The sequence below is a fragment of the Enoplosus armatus genome, chromosome 3, assembly GCF_043641665.1.
Source record: "Enoplosus armatus isolate fEnoArm2 chromosome 3, fEnoArm2.hap1, whole genome shotgun sequence".
NCBI lineage: Eukaryota > Metazoa > Chordata > Actinopteri > Centrarchiformes > Enoplosidae > Enoplosus > Enoplosus armatus.
In genome coordinates, this window is record NC_092182.1 from 21,891,457 (window position 1) to 21,906,450 (window position 14,994).

The 14,994-nt window shown below is 41.1% G+C and overlaps 1 protein-coding gene across 1 annotated transcript in view; it reads left to right on the forward strand.

Annotated features, from left to right (window-relative positions):
- Positions 1-10,430, forward strand: part of LOC139282367 (membrane-associated guanylate kinase, WW and PDZ domain-containing protein 3) — a 113,317-nt gene extending 102,887 nt beyond the window's left edge. The window contains exons 12-22 of the mRNA XM_070902045.1: positions 1,401-1,432; positions 2,137-2,302; positions 2,424-2,518; positions 2,695-2,902; positions 3,626-3,808; positions 4,296-4,481; positions 4,914-5,010; positions 5,825-5,930; positions 6,155-6,292; positions 8,000-8,138; positions 9,328-10,430. Of these exons, the coding sequence (XP_070758146.1) occupies positions 1,401-1,432; positions 2,137-2,302; positions 2,424-2,518; positions 2,695-2,902; positions 3,626-3,808; positions 4,296-4,481; positions 4,914-5,010; positions 5,825-5,930; positions 6,155-6,292; positions 8,000-8,138; positions 9,328-10,430 (2,453 nt within the window). The remainder of the gene's footprint in view (positions 1-1,400; positions 1,433-2,136; positions 2,303-2,423; positions 2,519-2,694; positions 2,903-3,625; positions 3,809-4,295; positions 4,482-4,913; positions 5,011-5,824; positions 5,931-6,154; positions 6,293-7,999; positions 8,139-9,327) is intronic.
- The last annotated feature ends 4,564 nt before the right edge of the window (positions 10,431-14,994 follow it).

Sequence of the window (14,994 nt, forward strand, 5' to 3'; positions counted from 1 at the left end):
ATAGAAACTGCTACCTTTTTTAGCTGAATAGATTCACGTACACCTCCATAGCTGTTGCATATAATCATCAGACTCGACATACAGCTTTTTTACATTTACAAACTGTACATCTCGAGTATTTCTCGAGCGTTCCCCAAGTGTGTCTCCATTCAACCCGCCTCTGTTTATGACGACTCCCGTTGAGGCGTGATGCAGTCTGTTACAAGTCTGAGAGCGGGAATTACATAAGTGTGGGGATGTGCTTGATTCTAAGGGAGAGAGGGAGGAGGGAAAAGCACCCTTCAAATGTCTCCTACATCATCTCCAGCCGCCCCAGGGATTCACTGCGTAAGTCGATGAACCCCGGATTGGCTTTGATCATCAGCGGAGTGCAGGGGATTTCTGCATGCCTCTACATCCATGGCCCCTTAAAGAGCCATGGCTAAATATCCATAGAGGGAAGGTCCCCAGGGGCCTCCTCCCCAAAGCCGCGCCCCAACCCTCCTCTCTCCTCTCCCAAACACCCACACTACTCATCCTCACTGCTGTGCCACCATCACCACATCCTACTCCACTGGCACACTGCATGACCCCACAGTCGAAGCAGAGCTGGGCTCAGCCTCACCCAGCCTGCCCAATTGAAGAGCTAATGCCAGCTTTAACCCTCATTAGACAATGGCCTTTGGCTTGGAAGAGGGTCCCCCTGTGTGTTTGTGTGAGTGGTGGGCATCACTGAACAGAAGAAGAGCAGAGCTTAGAGAGAGGATGGAAGGAAAAGAGTGGTGTGTTTCAGGTGTGAGATGACTCTGATGGGGATTTCGCAGTGAAGGGGAAAAAACGCCGCCGCGTCTCCCCTGTTACACCAGGCTCCATTAACCCCTCATCAAGCCAAGTGTTGGTCCGGCCCCACAGGGCTGTAGGCTCCAGAGGAGTGTTTGTTAATCCATTTAATGCGGGGAGTTGAGGTGGGGGAGGGAGGGGGCTGTACAAGATGATCTGTAGGGAACAATCTGAGCGCCTGAGATGCAACGTGTGGGTGTACTGTACAGCGAACAGAGAGAGGGAACAGAATTATCGGTCATTGAATTATATGCATGAATCTCCAGTGCTCTCACCCACTTCCTTGGCCCTGCAGTGGGCTTCCACCATGTACTCGGCACTCCAGCACATGTACTACCTTTATATTCCCTCTATATCTTTAATCGCACATGGATGTATATTCCCTGATGGAGCATTCTTTAGTGAGTACACCTCTTGAGTTTAGAGCACAGCTCACTGGTTTATTTTTATGCTCACTGCTGCTGTTTCTCAGTCAGAGAGGCAGTGCCATCTGGTGGACGGTGGCTCAGTGATTGTTGTTGTTCCAAATCATATCTGCATTTCTGACTGAATTGCTGTTGTCTATCTATGTCTCTCCATAGGTCAAACATCCCCTGTGAAGAGTCTAAAGCCTGTGAGTAAAAACTTATCTTTTCCTATTTCCTCACTATTGTTTCCCCATGGGGACTTCTCCCTCAATTTAATTTCAAAGCTTTTTTGTCCTTCAGCTTAACAAGTGAGCCTCTGTTGCATCGAATTAAATGATAGCAATAAATTTGAATATTGATTATGTTTCTGGGCGCCTCCTTTTGTTTGCACTGAAAAATGGTCTTAATTACTTCCTTTCACTATTTGTATTCTTAGGGCTATTGTCAGGGGATTGCAATGGTAATGAAGCATGGATGAGCCTCTTTAGATATGGTGGTATTATTAATACAACAGTTTTAGATAAAGAAGTTGCCCTTTCTGCCTGATTAGGCCTGTCACAGCCACGGAGAAATCTGTAGGTTTTCTCATTTTATGTTACATTCAAATCCCATCACTTAGCCTTCAAAACAGTCAGAGAAATGCAAAGTGAAAATAGTCTATGATAGAAAAAAAGAGAGCCAGTGAAGTGACCTTTATTGCTTTTGGTAATTTATCACCATTAGATGCTCAGCCACTTGTCTCGCCTAATGTGCTGTAGAGACTAGCAATAAAATGTGTGATGTCCTTCATAGGTGAATACCAAAGGATATGTGATCTAATGAAAATCGGAAATCTAAAATTGTAATTATATTGTAAGTAATGATACTTAAAGCAATATGTGGCGTTGATGGCCCATGTATTTCTTTTCAGAGGCAGGAAATGACGGCCAGTACGGAGACTTTGGACGATATTGCGGACACACCCCCCCAGGCCCTGCCTTACCACTCCAACACGAGCACCCTGCGCTCCGCCGACTCCCCCAAGCGAGACGCCACAGAGATGTACCTAAAGTCCAAAGCCCTGCTGGAGAGTAGACGTGAGTGTAGACCAACACAAAACATCAGTTGTTCTCAGAAGTTGCTTTTTAAGCTTATGTCCTGTACAACTTGAAACCTTGATCCCACGCTCAATAGTGATAGAGTATTTCTCATCCACAGAACCTCACACCAAAGACATTGACGTTTTTCTAAAGAGAGATATTGAGACAGGCTTTGGTTTTCGTGTTCTGGGAGGAGAAGGTCCACAACAGCCAGTAAGTATATTAAGTATTTTAACTCTATTATAGAAATATTATACTATAAAGAAAGCTGTTGATGTGGAGCTCCAAAATCATACAATCTCTCATAAAGGCTTTAGATGTCTTCCTAAATATTAGAGTTTCTGTTTCCTCAAAGGACAGTTCTCCATTATGCTAACCCTCTCTGTCAGAATGTCTTTCCACAGGTGTACATCGGGGCCATTGTTCCCAACGGAGCTGCAGAGCAGGACGGTCGTCTGAGAGCGGGAGACGAGCTCATTGGCATTGATGGTGTGATGGTTAAAGGTCGTTCGCACAAGCAGGTGCTGGATCTGATGACCAACGCCGCCCGTAATGGTCAAGTTATGTTGACTGTACGCAGGAAGGTCATCTACAGAGGTGAGTAACAATCAGAACAACGCCTGACAACATTTAGATGTTTTATGTGCATCTACTTAAGTAATAATCTGACACTTCATATTAATAGATTTTTGCAGTTTTTTGGGGAAATAACAGTGAGCCATCCCACAGTGTGTCTAGATCATGAAAACTTAGTTGCTCTGAACACTGAGTGTCTCTTAGGGCTTTCTTGAGAGAAATCCTCTGATGCCTTTTATATTTTGACAGAAACAACAGCAGTTTGATGGTTAGAAATAGAACTATGTACTCAGTAGTTACCTTGAGCAGACAGCCGATATAGCTGACCAAAGAAAAGAGCACCACTCACAAAAGCTCACAGTTAATCAGTGAAAAAACCAGAGAAACTGTTTGAGCGCTGGACACGCTGTTTGTTTTATTCAAGTGAACTCTGATCTAGAGGATCGCCGCCTCAGTGTTGGATTCAGGGAATTAAAGGCCTTGCACAGAATGTTTGAGTAGTTATCTCTCCAACAACATGCCACCAGTAGCCATTGGTAACCACTGCCAGCATCCACATTCTGCAGATCATACAGCACCACTGTGACTATTTTAAATGATATTCAGTTACAAGACATATCTCTTGTACATCTTGAACAGAAACTCCAGACCGTTCTGTAAAAGCCCTCAGAAATGTACTCATGCAAATACAAAGAAAGTTGCACCAAACTCAAATACATTTGCATCTGTATCCTTTCATTTCAGATGCTACAGATGAAGAAATTCAGGAAATGGCTCCAGTGCTGGTGAACGGGTCTCCCAAGCTACCTCGCCTACCAATGCCCAGCGCTCTGGACCACGAGTCTTTTGACATCACACTCCACCGCAAAGACACTGAGGGCTTTGGCTTTGTCATCCTCACCTCCAAGAGTAAACCACCGCATGGAGGTAAGAGCCTAGTCTCTCAAGTTTTAAGCTTAGCACAGTATATGTTTAAAATACATCACGTGTTTTATACTGCAAGTGCAAAATGGATGAGCCCACAATAACATTTTCACGAAATAATTTAATTCATTAAGAAAATGCGTCAGTTTATACATCAAAGACAATAGTTTGTAGCAGTTGGGTATAAACTCTATCACTAAAAAAGGAGACTCACTGGGATTTCTGTTAGCCTCTGTGTGTTTAATGGTAGAACCCAATTTAAAGAGGCATAGGAGTGGTGTGTTTCTCTTTTGTAGTTGATACATGCTCTCAGTCTTTGCATCAAAAATTCAACACATTAAACAGATTTTAGGTAAACCAGAGCAAAGCAGTTTTTATGGACTACGGAGTCTACCATTATGTTGGCTTTGTAGATATATTTCAAGGTTTTCATAATGGTCACTCTATCCGGGCCGTAATGTCTCATTTCTCTTCCTATCTGCCTTTTCAGTTATTCCACACAAAATTGGCCGAATCATTGAAGGCAGTCCCACCGACCGCTGTGGCCTGCTGCACGTCGGAGATCGTATCTCAGCGGTCAACGGGCGCTCCATCATTGAGCTCTCTCACAATGACATTGTTCAGCTTATCAAGGATGCCGGCAACGTTGTCACCCTCACTGTGGTTCCTGAGGACGGTGAGTATCTCTCTGTGCCCACATCTGCATTTATTATGGTAGTATCTTGGTCTTGTGATTAATTTGGTTCAATCCGATTTTTAAACTTTATTGTCTGCAAGGGGGAAATTAGTTTTGCAGACAGGTGATCAAGGCAATCAACCATGCACATAATAAGAAGATATTAATATTTTAGTATCAGTATTAAGAATTTAGTTCTAAAAAAAAGGGGGACCCCTGTTCCTCTGAGAGGATTGGATTACTGTCACTGTCATGCTTGTGCATTTAGTAGGATATCTATGTCTGATAATAATGCAAATTTTTCAGGCTAAAACCTTCAGGTTGTTTAAGAGAAGCTTTTTCAACTTAAAATGAATATGAAATATGTTGTAGAATGATTCTATATATGGACATTTATATACTGATCGCTGTAATATTATAAATGTATTTCAGAATACAAGGGCCCTCCATCTGGAGCCAGTTCAGCTAAACAGAGTCCAGCCCTTCAGCACAGAGCTGTGGGGCAAAGGTCAGCACTACAGGATGAACGGTAAGGATCCACTCCCTCACACACCTGAGAAAAGCATAAAGGCAAAAGCAAAAAACAAAGCTTTCGGTCACCAGGGGAAAGGGGCCTTTGAAACTGTTCAAACACTTGTGCATAAGAGTAGATTTTAGCTCCATAACTATACTCGAACTACACAAGTGTTATATGTCACTGGGACAGCACCTTGTTAAGGTGTCCTTGCAAGTCAGTTTTTGAGCTCCCACCATTTGTACCTTTTTAAAAGTGACCAAAATATAAATTTAAAAAACATGTCACATTAAGCAATGCTGAGAAAATCATTGTGCTGCCTTTTTTATGTTCTTTCTCTCCAAATTGGAATGGCCAACTCCTCCCTCACTGTTGGTGCTCTTACTTACTGCTCCCACCTCCACTTTTGGCCTGAGGAGGGTGCACAGGAAATGCTTCAAGAACCTCCTCTAGAACTGAAAAGAAATCACATTATAGAATGGTTATGGTGATATTTATACAATGATGTTGCTGCCTGCACTGACAAATTCTCATGAAACCACAACCCTCTGTAATTATATTATGAAATGTGCGTGGAAGAGGGAGGGTTGCCCTCAGAGCAAACAGTTTGAGGGATTGTCTCTCAACACGTAACATAAAAGTGTGTAAGGTAATAATGTCTGCAGTGTAGAACATATACAGTGCAAATTAAAATATCCAAGTATGAAGACAGCAGCCCTCTCCTATTTAATATCCAGCATTAAATTAGATTTTAAGTTTTGCATAATGGCCTGCAGCAGGCTGTTTACAGCATGTATCACTGAAGAAATACATCTGTTGTTTGTTCTAGTTATAACCTGGATGTGGAGGAGAAAAGGGAGGGAGTCAACTGGTCTGACCACAAAAGTCTTTCACTCAGTGAGCAGGGAACGTTGTGTGTGACAGGACCCAACCAGGTAAGAATAATCCTCTTATTCCTTCCACTGTATGTTGTCTTAGCAACTATCTGAAGGTTAAAGCTGCTCAAGCAACAAATTCTCACATAATAGGCAAATAAACTCCAATGTTTATGACTGTTTTTATGTATATGTTGGTGCATGTGTGCGTGAATGTTGCTGCATGTCTTCTCTTTGTGTGTGTGAGTATATTAATGACTGAGTGTTATCTTCATGCTGTGTAGGGTTGTCTGACAGTGGAGTTAGAGAGGGGTCCCAGGGGCTTTGGCTTTAGTCTGCGAGGGGGAACGGAGTACAACATGGGCCTGTACATCCTGAGGCTGGCTGAGGATGGACCTGCTCAGCTGGACGGAAGGATCCATGTGAGTGCTCCTTTTTTATTATAACGTTTATAATTTAAAAGGTTTTTTTTATGCTTATTGCAGGAATTAACTGAAAAAAGTTAGACACTCTCTGAGGGAAGCTCTACTTGTTGATATTTTATTATATTAATATTTTAGTCTGTTTTCATTTTTTGGTCTGGATAGAATTGTTTTGCCCGATAACGCCTTGACCTGTGGAAAGTTTGAGTTGCCCTGTGGCCAGAAGATACTGACTCAAAACATCCAAAGCACTACTAGTGGCGCCTAGAGGCTGCAATATTTGTTACACCCCACAGTACTCTGTTGGATGGAGGGAACAACATGCTGCTTGTTTTGTTATTCTTGGTGGTGGGGCTAAAAGTGTAAACTTGGTGATAAAAGAAAGCTCATGGGGCCATTGATATCTAAGGGCATTATCCCAAAGGATTAATGAATGTGCTTGAGTATTTCATTGAAAGTAGCATATAAGATTATGAGATATCGTGTGTGCACAGTTGAGCTCGAGTAAATTGAAATTGCGTTGGGGCTACAAGAAAGGTCAGGGGGTCACCAAAATCACTAAGATTCATTCTCTCTGGCAATGAATATACACACCAGGAATGTTGAGACGTCTCGCTCTGCTTTGGACAGGCGGATCAGATGACTGGCGCCGCCATCCACAGGGCCTTCAGCTAACAAGAAAAAAGAAAAACTTTATGCTTGATTAAATAAATGCATTTAATAGGAATGCATTCTTGTGAAGATCATTTGGTTACACTCAATATTGTTAGAAGCAGTTTGGTGTGATGTTATATAGACCATTACATTGCTGAAATCTAATTCTGCACATTCACTAGTTTATGAAGGAGAGAGGTAAATCAGAATATAATTTCTGTTGCCGTGTGCTGAATGCACCAGAGATTAAACTAATGAATTGTGTTTCAACAACTGCCAGTTACAGTGTTGAGGGTAAAATGCTGCAGATGCTTTCAGCTACGATGTGTTTGCAGTTTTTTTTGTTTGTTTGTTTTCATTTAGCAAAGTGATTCAAGAGTTAGGAGTTTTTTCAGATTTCATTTTGTTCTTGTTTATTATATATTATTTCTAGATTTTCATTTGTTTTTGTATTTGTATTTGTTTCTTACCTACTGTACATCCTTGAGTGTCCATCCATCCATCCATGTCAGCAAGCATTCATCCATCTTTAGTGTCCTTAAGTATGACACTGACCATTTCCCGGAAGGTCATGCTGTAAATGACCCTTTTTTTCCAGTCTAAGAGGTTCAGCCAAATTAGAATTTCCCCATGGGGATGAGATTATCACATTTTTATTATTAGGATGAGAGGGGAGATGGCGCAGTGAGGAAACAGAATAGAAGCTCCTCGCGGGAATCAATCTTAGGCTTGCCAGACTGTGATCTCTGGGCACGACTTTGTCTATCCAAGGGTGGAGAGAAATGTCAACACTGATTACATCCTAACACACTGACATGTTTACACGCTTTATTCTGAGTTATTTTGTCATCTCCAATAATAGAGGGTATCTCCAGGGTATTACAGGGCTGTGTGTGTGACATGAAATTAAGATTCTTTGATTATGCGTGTTTGTGTGTTAGCATACCGCTTCTGTATGTTTAAGCGAAAGTGTGTATGCATGCACAGCAGAGTATGCTAAGCTTTGATAGGTGTGCTTCTGTTTAATAATTGCATTTTCTGTATTACTGACAGGTTGGAGATGAGATAGTGGAGATTAACGGGGAGCCGGCACGCGGCATTTCCCATACACGGGCTATTGAACTGATCCAGGCGGGAGGAAACAAAGTGGTGCTGCTGCTGAGACCCGGGGCTGGCCTGGCTCAAGATGGCAGTAAGTACTGTGTTCACACAATGTATTCAATGATGGACGATATTTGTGCCTAGAAAGTGTTTGCTAGTGTACAATTTAAAACCAATTTTGGTACCATGTGGAGGATAGTATAGCAGGCGACTTTAGCACTTAGTTGACTAAATGATATTTACAAATTGAATCATCTGTCTTTCAGATAAACTGATTTATAAATGACAAATAATCATTTATTTCTGTGTTTTTATTCAGTGTTTCATTATAAATTCCAAGAATAGCTTGGGAAATACGCTTATTCACTCAGTGTTAGACAGAAAGATTGATTTGACTCTCATATCTGTCTGTTAAATACCAAAATACATCCAGCAGCCTATTAGCTTAGCTTAGCTTAGCATGAAGAATGAAAGCAGTAAGTAACAGCTAGCCTGTCTCTGTCCAAAGGTAAAACAAAATCTGCCAACAAGCACCTCTAAAGTTTACAAATGAATATGTTATGTTGTCTTTGTTCAATCCGTTTCCTGTCTTAATGCTAAGCTAAGCTAACCACCTACTGGCTGTAGCTTCCTATTTAGAGGAGAAATATATGCGAGTACTACGAGTATTTCACAAACCACTACCTATGTTACAAGCATATCATTCATAATCAGGTTTTAACCATGGTATGTTTGATTGATGTTCACAATAAAACTTAAGTTAGCAACTGGGTTGGATTTATTTCCCCAATGTGTTTACTGGTTTACAAAGAGGAGACGCTGACAGTAATTAAATACATGCTGAATCCATAAATCCACCTAATGTTTAGCTAATGATAATTACTCCATTTATTTGTTAATTGATGGAGCCTGTTTTGGAATGCTGCCCGTATTGATTCAAATGTACTTTCTTTATTGAGTTTTTTATTTATTCATTAAATCTCTAACCATCTGCTTCCTTTTGGCTCTTATTCTCTTGCCCCTGATGCAGGTAGTACAGCTTCTTCTACTGTGTGCTACTACACTGAGCACCAACACTAACATCTTCACTGCTTTTAATGGCCTCTTCTCTTTTACCTTGGTAATTCCTCTCTTTCTCACATATCTTCCCTCTGTTAATCTCTCAGTATAATCTATGTTTTCTTCCCTTTCTCTCTAAGTGTCAGTATTGTGTGTGGAATAAATAAAATATTTGTGTGCCCATGTGGTGCCTCCATGTAAAATGTGTGCTTATCTTACAGGTCAACATGATCAAAAACTCATTTCACCCACAAGCTATTCCGGAGAGGTGTTTTTCTCTGACACATCACCCCTGTCCTCTCCATATCCCACCGGGGCTTCCATCTTTGTTCCCTCTTCCCTCTCCAGCAAACTGAAACATTCCCGCAGCTGGAGCGCCATATCCCCACAAGGCCTCAAGCCCCGCAGCAGGGGTTTACGCTCAGTGGAGGAGAGTGGTGAGTGGGCAGACAAGGAGCTAGAAAGGCTCTCTCCAGCCTCCCCTGAGCATATGAAGTTCTACAAGAGGACCAGGCCCACAAAAGACTCCAGAGAGCTAAGCAGCCCAAAGAAAACAGGGGAGACATTTCCTAAAGCCAAAGAGCAACATCACAGTCCCAAGAAGACTGTGAGTCGGGCACAGGAAGAAACACTGATCAGGAACAGGACGTCTCAGACACAGACAAAAATACGATCCACTAGCCCTAGGAAGCCTCCTCAAGCTGGACAGCAAGTGGCTTCGAACCTGCAGCGCACTGAGCATCAACAAGGCCCTCAGAGAAGATTAAAAGACTCTTCCAGCAGAGAGAGCTTGGATCATGAAAAGAAAAACGGCAAAGGGGGGAACCTTGAGATCAAAAGACACACACAAGGAAGGGAGATGGAAGGGAGAGGAGAAAGGACCAGGCCTGGCCGTGAGCAGGAAAGTTTCAAAAGGAGGGTGGTGGGAGAGTCTCACCACCACAGGACATCACCTCACACAGTCAGAGAGAGTGAGAAAGGTGCAGGTAAAGACTCAGGGCACAGAGATTCTAATGGGAAGTGCAAACCTGCTGAAGACAGGAATACAAGCACAGAGACTGTCAGCAAAAGAGAATCACTGTTGTCTTTCAAAGATATGTGGAGTAGAAAAGGTTCTGTAGTTTCGCCAAGAGAAGCAAAAGGAAGAGAAGATACATTTTCTTACTCCAAAGACGTCAGTAGTAAGGAAGACTTTATGGCCTCGATAAACAGTATTCCAGGTACCCCGCAGAGCCCAAAGGGGACTCTTAGCCCCGGCCCTTGGAAAGTGCCCAGCTCAGCCAAAATCCTCTCCCAGGCAGAGGTCCTTCGTGACCCTTTGTGATAGAATACTGAATCACCCAGACTTGAGCTGTGCCATGGAATATTTAATAGTACCCTCAGTGGATTGTATTTCTGAGTTCTTCCATAAAACAGAGAAGTGCAACATGGTGCCGCTTTTATTATCTTTGGACCATGTCCAGATTTGTCTTTTGACAAGGTCTTTTTTTTGGGAGTCCTGTGACTTCACGCGTGGCATGTAGCAGCTCCCCTCTGCCTTGTCCGCTGCTTTAGCATCTTTGATGTGGGACTTAAGCATGTGCGACATTGCAACATGCTCTGGGCCTTGCCAGTCAAGACATTTTGAAATGTGAATATGTGCCAACCCTGGAGCCTCCTGTGGAACAACGACTACCAACACCTTCACCCATTACAATGCAATGACCCATATGCAAAGAAAGGAGATAGGCCCTCGCCTCTCGCCTGTAGTATACACAAAGTGCGACTGTCATCTAGGGTTTAATTTTGCTCTCGGCCTCATCGTGAGATATTTTGACCGTCTTTTTCTTAAAAGTTTGCTCAACTGCATGAAGTCGTTCCTTCTGTTTGTTTTACTGCACGTGTTCTGCACATCACTGAGGATGATCCTGTTTCTTGTTTATAATTCTCATTCTCAACACCAGGCAGATTTCTAATACAACCCAGCAAGCGTTCACTTTACCGGGGACTCTAGACTGTTCTATAGTGATAGACACGACTCTCCTCCATACAAACAGTATCATTAAAAAGACCAGAAACTTGTGGTTTGAGATCTTGTTTACCATGTGTATGATAACCAACTAGTGTGTAATTTATTGAAATAATAGATTAATATGTGTATATGTAGCTGTACCAAGCCATTCCACATTTTGATATAGACTTCAAAGATTTGTCCCATGTTATTTGAGCTTTCACCATCCTTCCGATGTACTTCAGTGGTAGGAATTACCATGGATCTTGTAGTTCATGAAATGTATAGGTTATGTGCAAACCGCTGTACCAAATGTTTGCAATCGCTCAAAACGTGTCTCATTGTGAAATATAATATATATATATATATTTGAATGTGTCATGTTTTGCAGGTTCTAACTTTTAAATATCTATTGAATTCCATTGCACTGCATTTGCCCTTGTAGCATAACAGAATGACAATGAGTTGTATTTAATTCGTGATGTTGACTTGCTACCAATGCGTTGCCATATTATTATTATTTCATAGAGCTATTTAATTTTTTCTAAAAGATTCACTGTTTAAGGCCAAATCGGCAATTTATATAATACTGTGCAAGTTCTAAGTCATGCCCCTGATGGTTTTACCTTTGCCTACTGAAAAATGAGGGTTTTAAATGGTATGTATTTGTCAATCCTGCTGTGTGATTATGTGCCAGGGTAGCTTGAAGGATAATGGAGCTTAGAGAGTGATGTGGTGGTTTACTGAGATATTGAGCATGCTGCTGATGTAAGACAGGAATACAGAGATCCCACCTTCTTGCATATTTTAAGGGTAATTAAGCTGATGGCTGAATTCTTTGAAGCTTCTGCTGTAAAATCAGAGAAAAGAAAATATATTAGAACTTATGAGATAAGACGTATTCAGATGAGCTCAGGGAACACAGCATAGTAGCAAACCAGTGATAAAGTCAATATCAGTGACAGTCAAATGGTGATTAAGGTCTGTGATTGACTGTGATAAGAGCCTGTGATTGTAGAAGGGAGTTTTCAGGTAAAATGTTACTAGAGAAAGAACTATGAGCCAATCAGTGGTAGGTTTTTTTGTGCAATAGTTTGGTTGGTTGAATGAGGAAATCCAACCTTGAGTGTCAGATACAGGCGGTTCACTCTGGTGGATCAGATAATGCCCTTTTTATTGTATGTCCCCTGCACTGTTGTACTCCTTTCTGCTTTTATTTTGATCATTTTGTATCTCATCTCTGTATCATACTGTGGCCTTGCATCGCTTCATTAGAATTACAATCCTTGTGGTATCTTCTACATTCTGTAGGAACAGTAGATGTAAATGTTTGTACATTGTACAGCACCTTTATAAATACTTGCAGAGTGCTCTTTCTGGGGGAAAAAATAGAGGTATATTAAATTGCTCCATTATTTTTTTATGTAAAAAAAAAAGAGAAAATATTTAAAAATGGATTGAAAAGGATAGACTATGACCTTGACATGGTGTTCCGTTCATGCACTGAAAAATAAAGTTTTACTGAAAACACCTTCTGGACCTCTTGTACTGAAAATAAAACACACATAAATGACGACATTTAAATTAAAACCATGCTATTCTATTTCTGAACTAAATGTCATAGTACCGCCATCACAGTCTTAACTGTTAATCATTTAGGTGTCATATTTAGATTAATCTGTCCAACAATCCTGTCCTTTCATATGACAAAGCAGCATAAGCCACTGTTTCTATGGCAGATTTCCAGTTGTCATGGTAGCCGACTGCTTTTCTCGACCAAGCTCGGAGAGAGCTTGCACAAAGTAGGTGCCGTTTCAATTACAAGAGAAAGCTCAGAGGCATCTCATGCCACATATGCGCCGTGTCCATTAAATATCCTTAATTCAAAAGCAGGCGTGAATCATTGGGCCGTATTCGCAATGAAAACACAAATGAAATCTGTCCAGAGCCCCAGTGAAACTACGGTTTCAAATCCTCAATGAAATTTCAGCTCCTTGAGAGATATAAGGATTATGTAAGCTATAAATCTGGTTAAGCACTCCACTGTATATTTTACATAAAGCTGAACACACATGAATGAATGGCACATACTGAATTAGAAATAACTCAGGTAATAATAACAGGTGTAGCTGCAAAACATTCATTAAAAGCTGTTTGACAAAGGGTCTACGTGGCATATTTGTTCCTGTCAGTTACTCCTGTGCAGGATCTTTTAAGCATTTGTAAATCAAAACTGGATTAGCTGCATGGAGCTTCTACAAATCCAGGTCCCTGACTGATACAATTTTACTTTGAAATTATGAACATTTGCAAAACTACAGTCTGGCAAGACCTCTAACTTTTTTTTAACCTTTTCTTGAGGAAGGTTTTACTGTGCATGTGTGATGATCTTCTCCCTGGAAATTCATGCAGTAATAGATTCACACCTGAGAGATCCACAGCTGATCACTGATCACAGACCTGCTCAGTCTTTCAGAACTTAATGCACCCGTACATGAGCAACCTTAATGGCTACAGAATGTCTGGTAATTGCATGTGGTGGGATGATTGGCTAAATTGCTCACTAAAATGGCTGGAATATGGCATATCTTTTGTTGTATTTCAGGTACAGGCTTGAAATGATGCGTGGAACTGGATTGTACTGACAATTTCATGCTGATGTAAATGTTCTGCAAAGAGCTATTGTCTTTGACCTTCCATTTTATATATATATATTTTTCAGGAAATACGCCTTCGGAGGAAAATCTGAATTTTAAGCTTCCCCAACCCAAATTGTGTTTGTACTGCCTTTGCTGTCTTACAGCAATCACATTTTACATCAGTCATGTTGAACAAAAGGTGTGGGTCAAATTTAATTGTTGCGGTTTGTGTAACGACGAACTAAGAAGGTAAGAAGTAGTTGCTGATATCTATAGCTATATATGATATCTAGCTAACTGTATGGAAAGTTAAGATGTGAATAGGTATAAATAAATATTTTCTCTTATTCAGATTTGTATCATAACCAGCACCTCTTCACCTGGTGTTTGTTCACTACCCAACACACATACACAGTAATTTGTTTGTCAAATGTCTTAAGTTACCCTTGTGAAAAACAATCTTGTATCGTATGTGTGTTTTTGCTGTCATGTCAGAGAGCAGAATGAATAGATTTTTCTCTGGTCTCTGCTGCAGCACAGTGGAAGAAAACAACACAACATGATTTTTGTGTTGTTTCATCCTGATTATCCTGTTTCTACCCTCTGAGCGTTTGTGTTTTAATGCAGTCCGTCTTTTACACCACTAGATGTCACCGACTTACAGTGAAGTGTTCAGTGTGTACATGGTTGGAGCGCACACATCAGTTCAGATGAGAAAAAAAAAGTCTTGCCTCAGTTAATCATTTTTCTAGGGGTAGGGGTAATTTTTTGTCTGGTTTAGGGTTTGTGTTAGAAGCTGTTTTCTGAAGAGGTCGTTATCAGAAGAATGAGCTTTTTCTTGTGGAAAATAGATAGAAGCAGGAAATAAGTACTTATGAGTCATATGAAGACTTTTGGCCCTGTATTTATGTGAAATGTGGATATCAGGGAGAAAAAGGTCTTGCCTGCTACTCTTTACATCACATCCTTAGTATGCCTGATTATGAGAAAGGCAGGTGAACTATGCAGCAGTGGACTTTTCTCCATTATCAGACTTGAAGAGAAGCAGATGTATTTTTCTAGCTTGGTTGTTGAGAAGGGAGGTGTCGATCGTTCACTTGGACGGGGTGTTTGGAGAGATAAGAAAGGCAGGCCATGCCACAGCTTTTGGATGCTTTGAACATGAGACGTTGCATTAGTTACCAACTAATGCAAGATTTTTAAACGCCTTAAAAGGAAATGAGGTGCTGCACACAGTTTTTACAGGTCACAGTTTATTG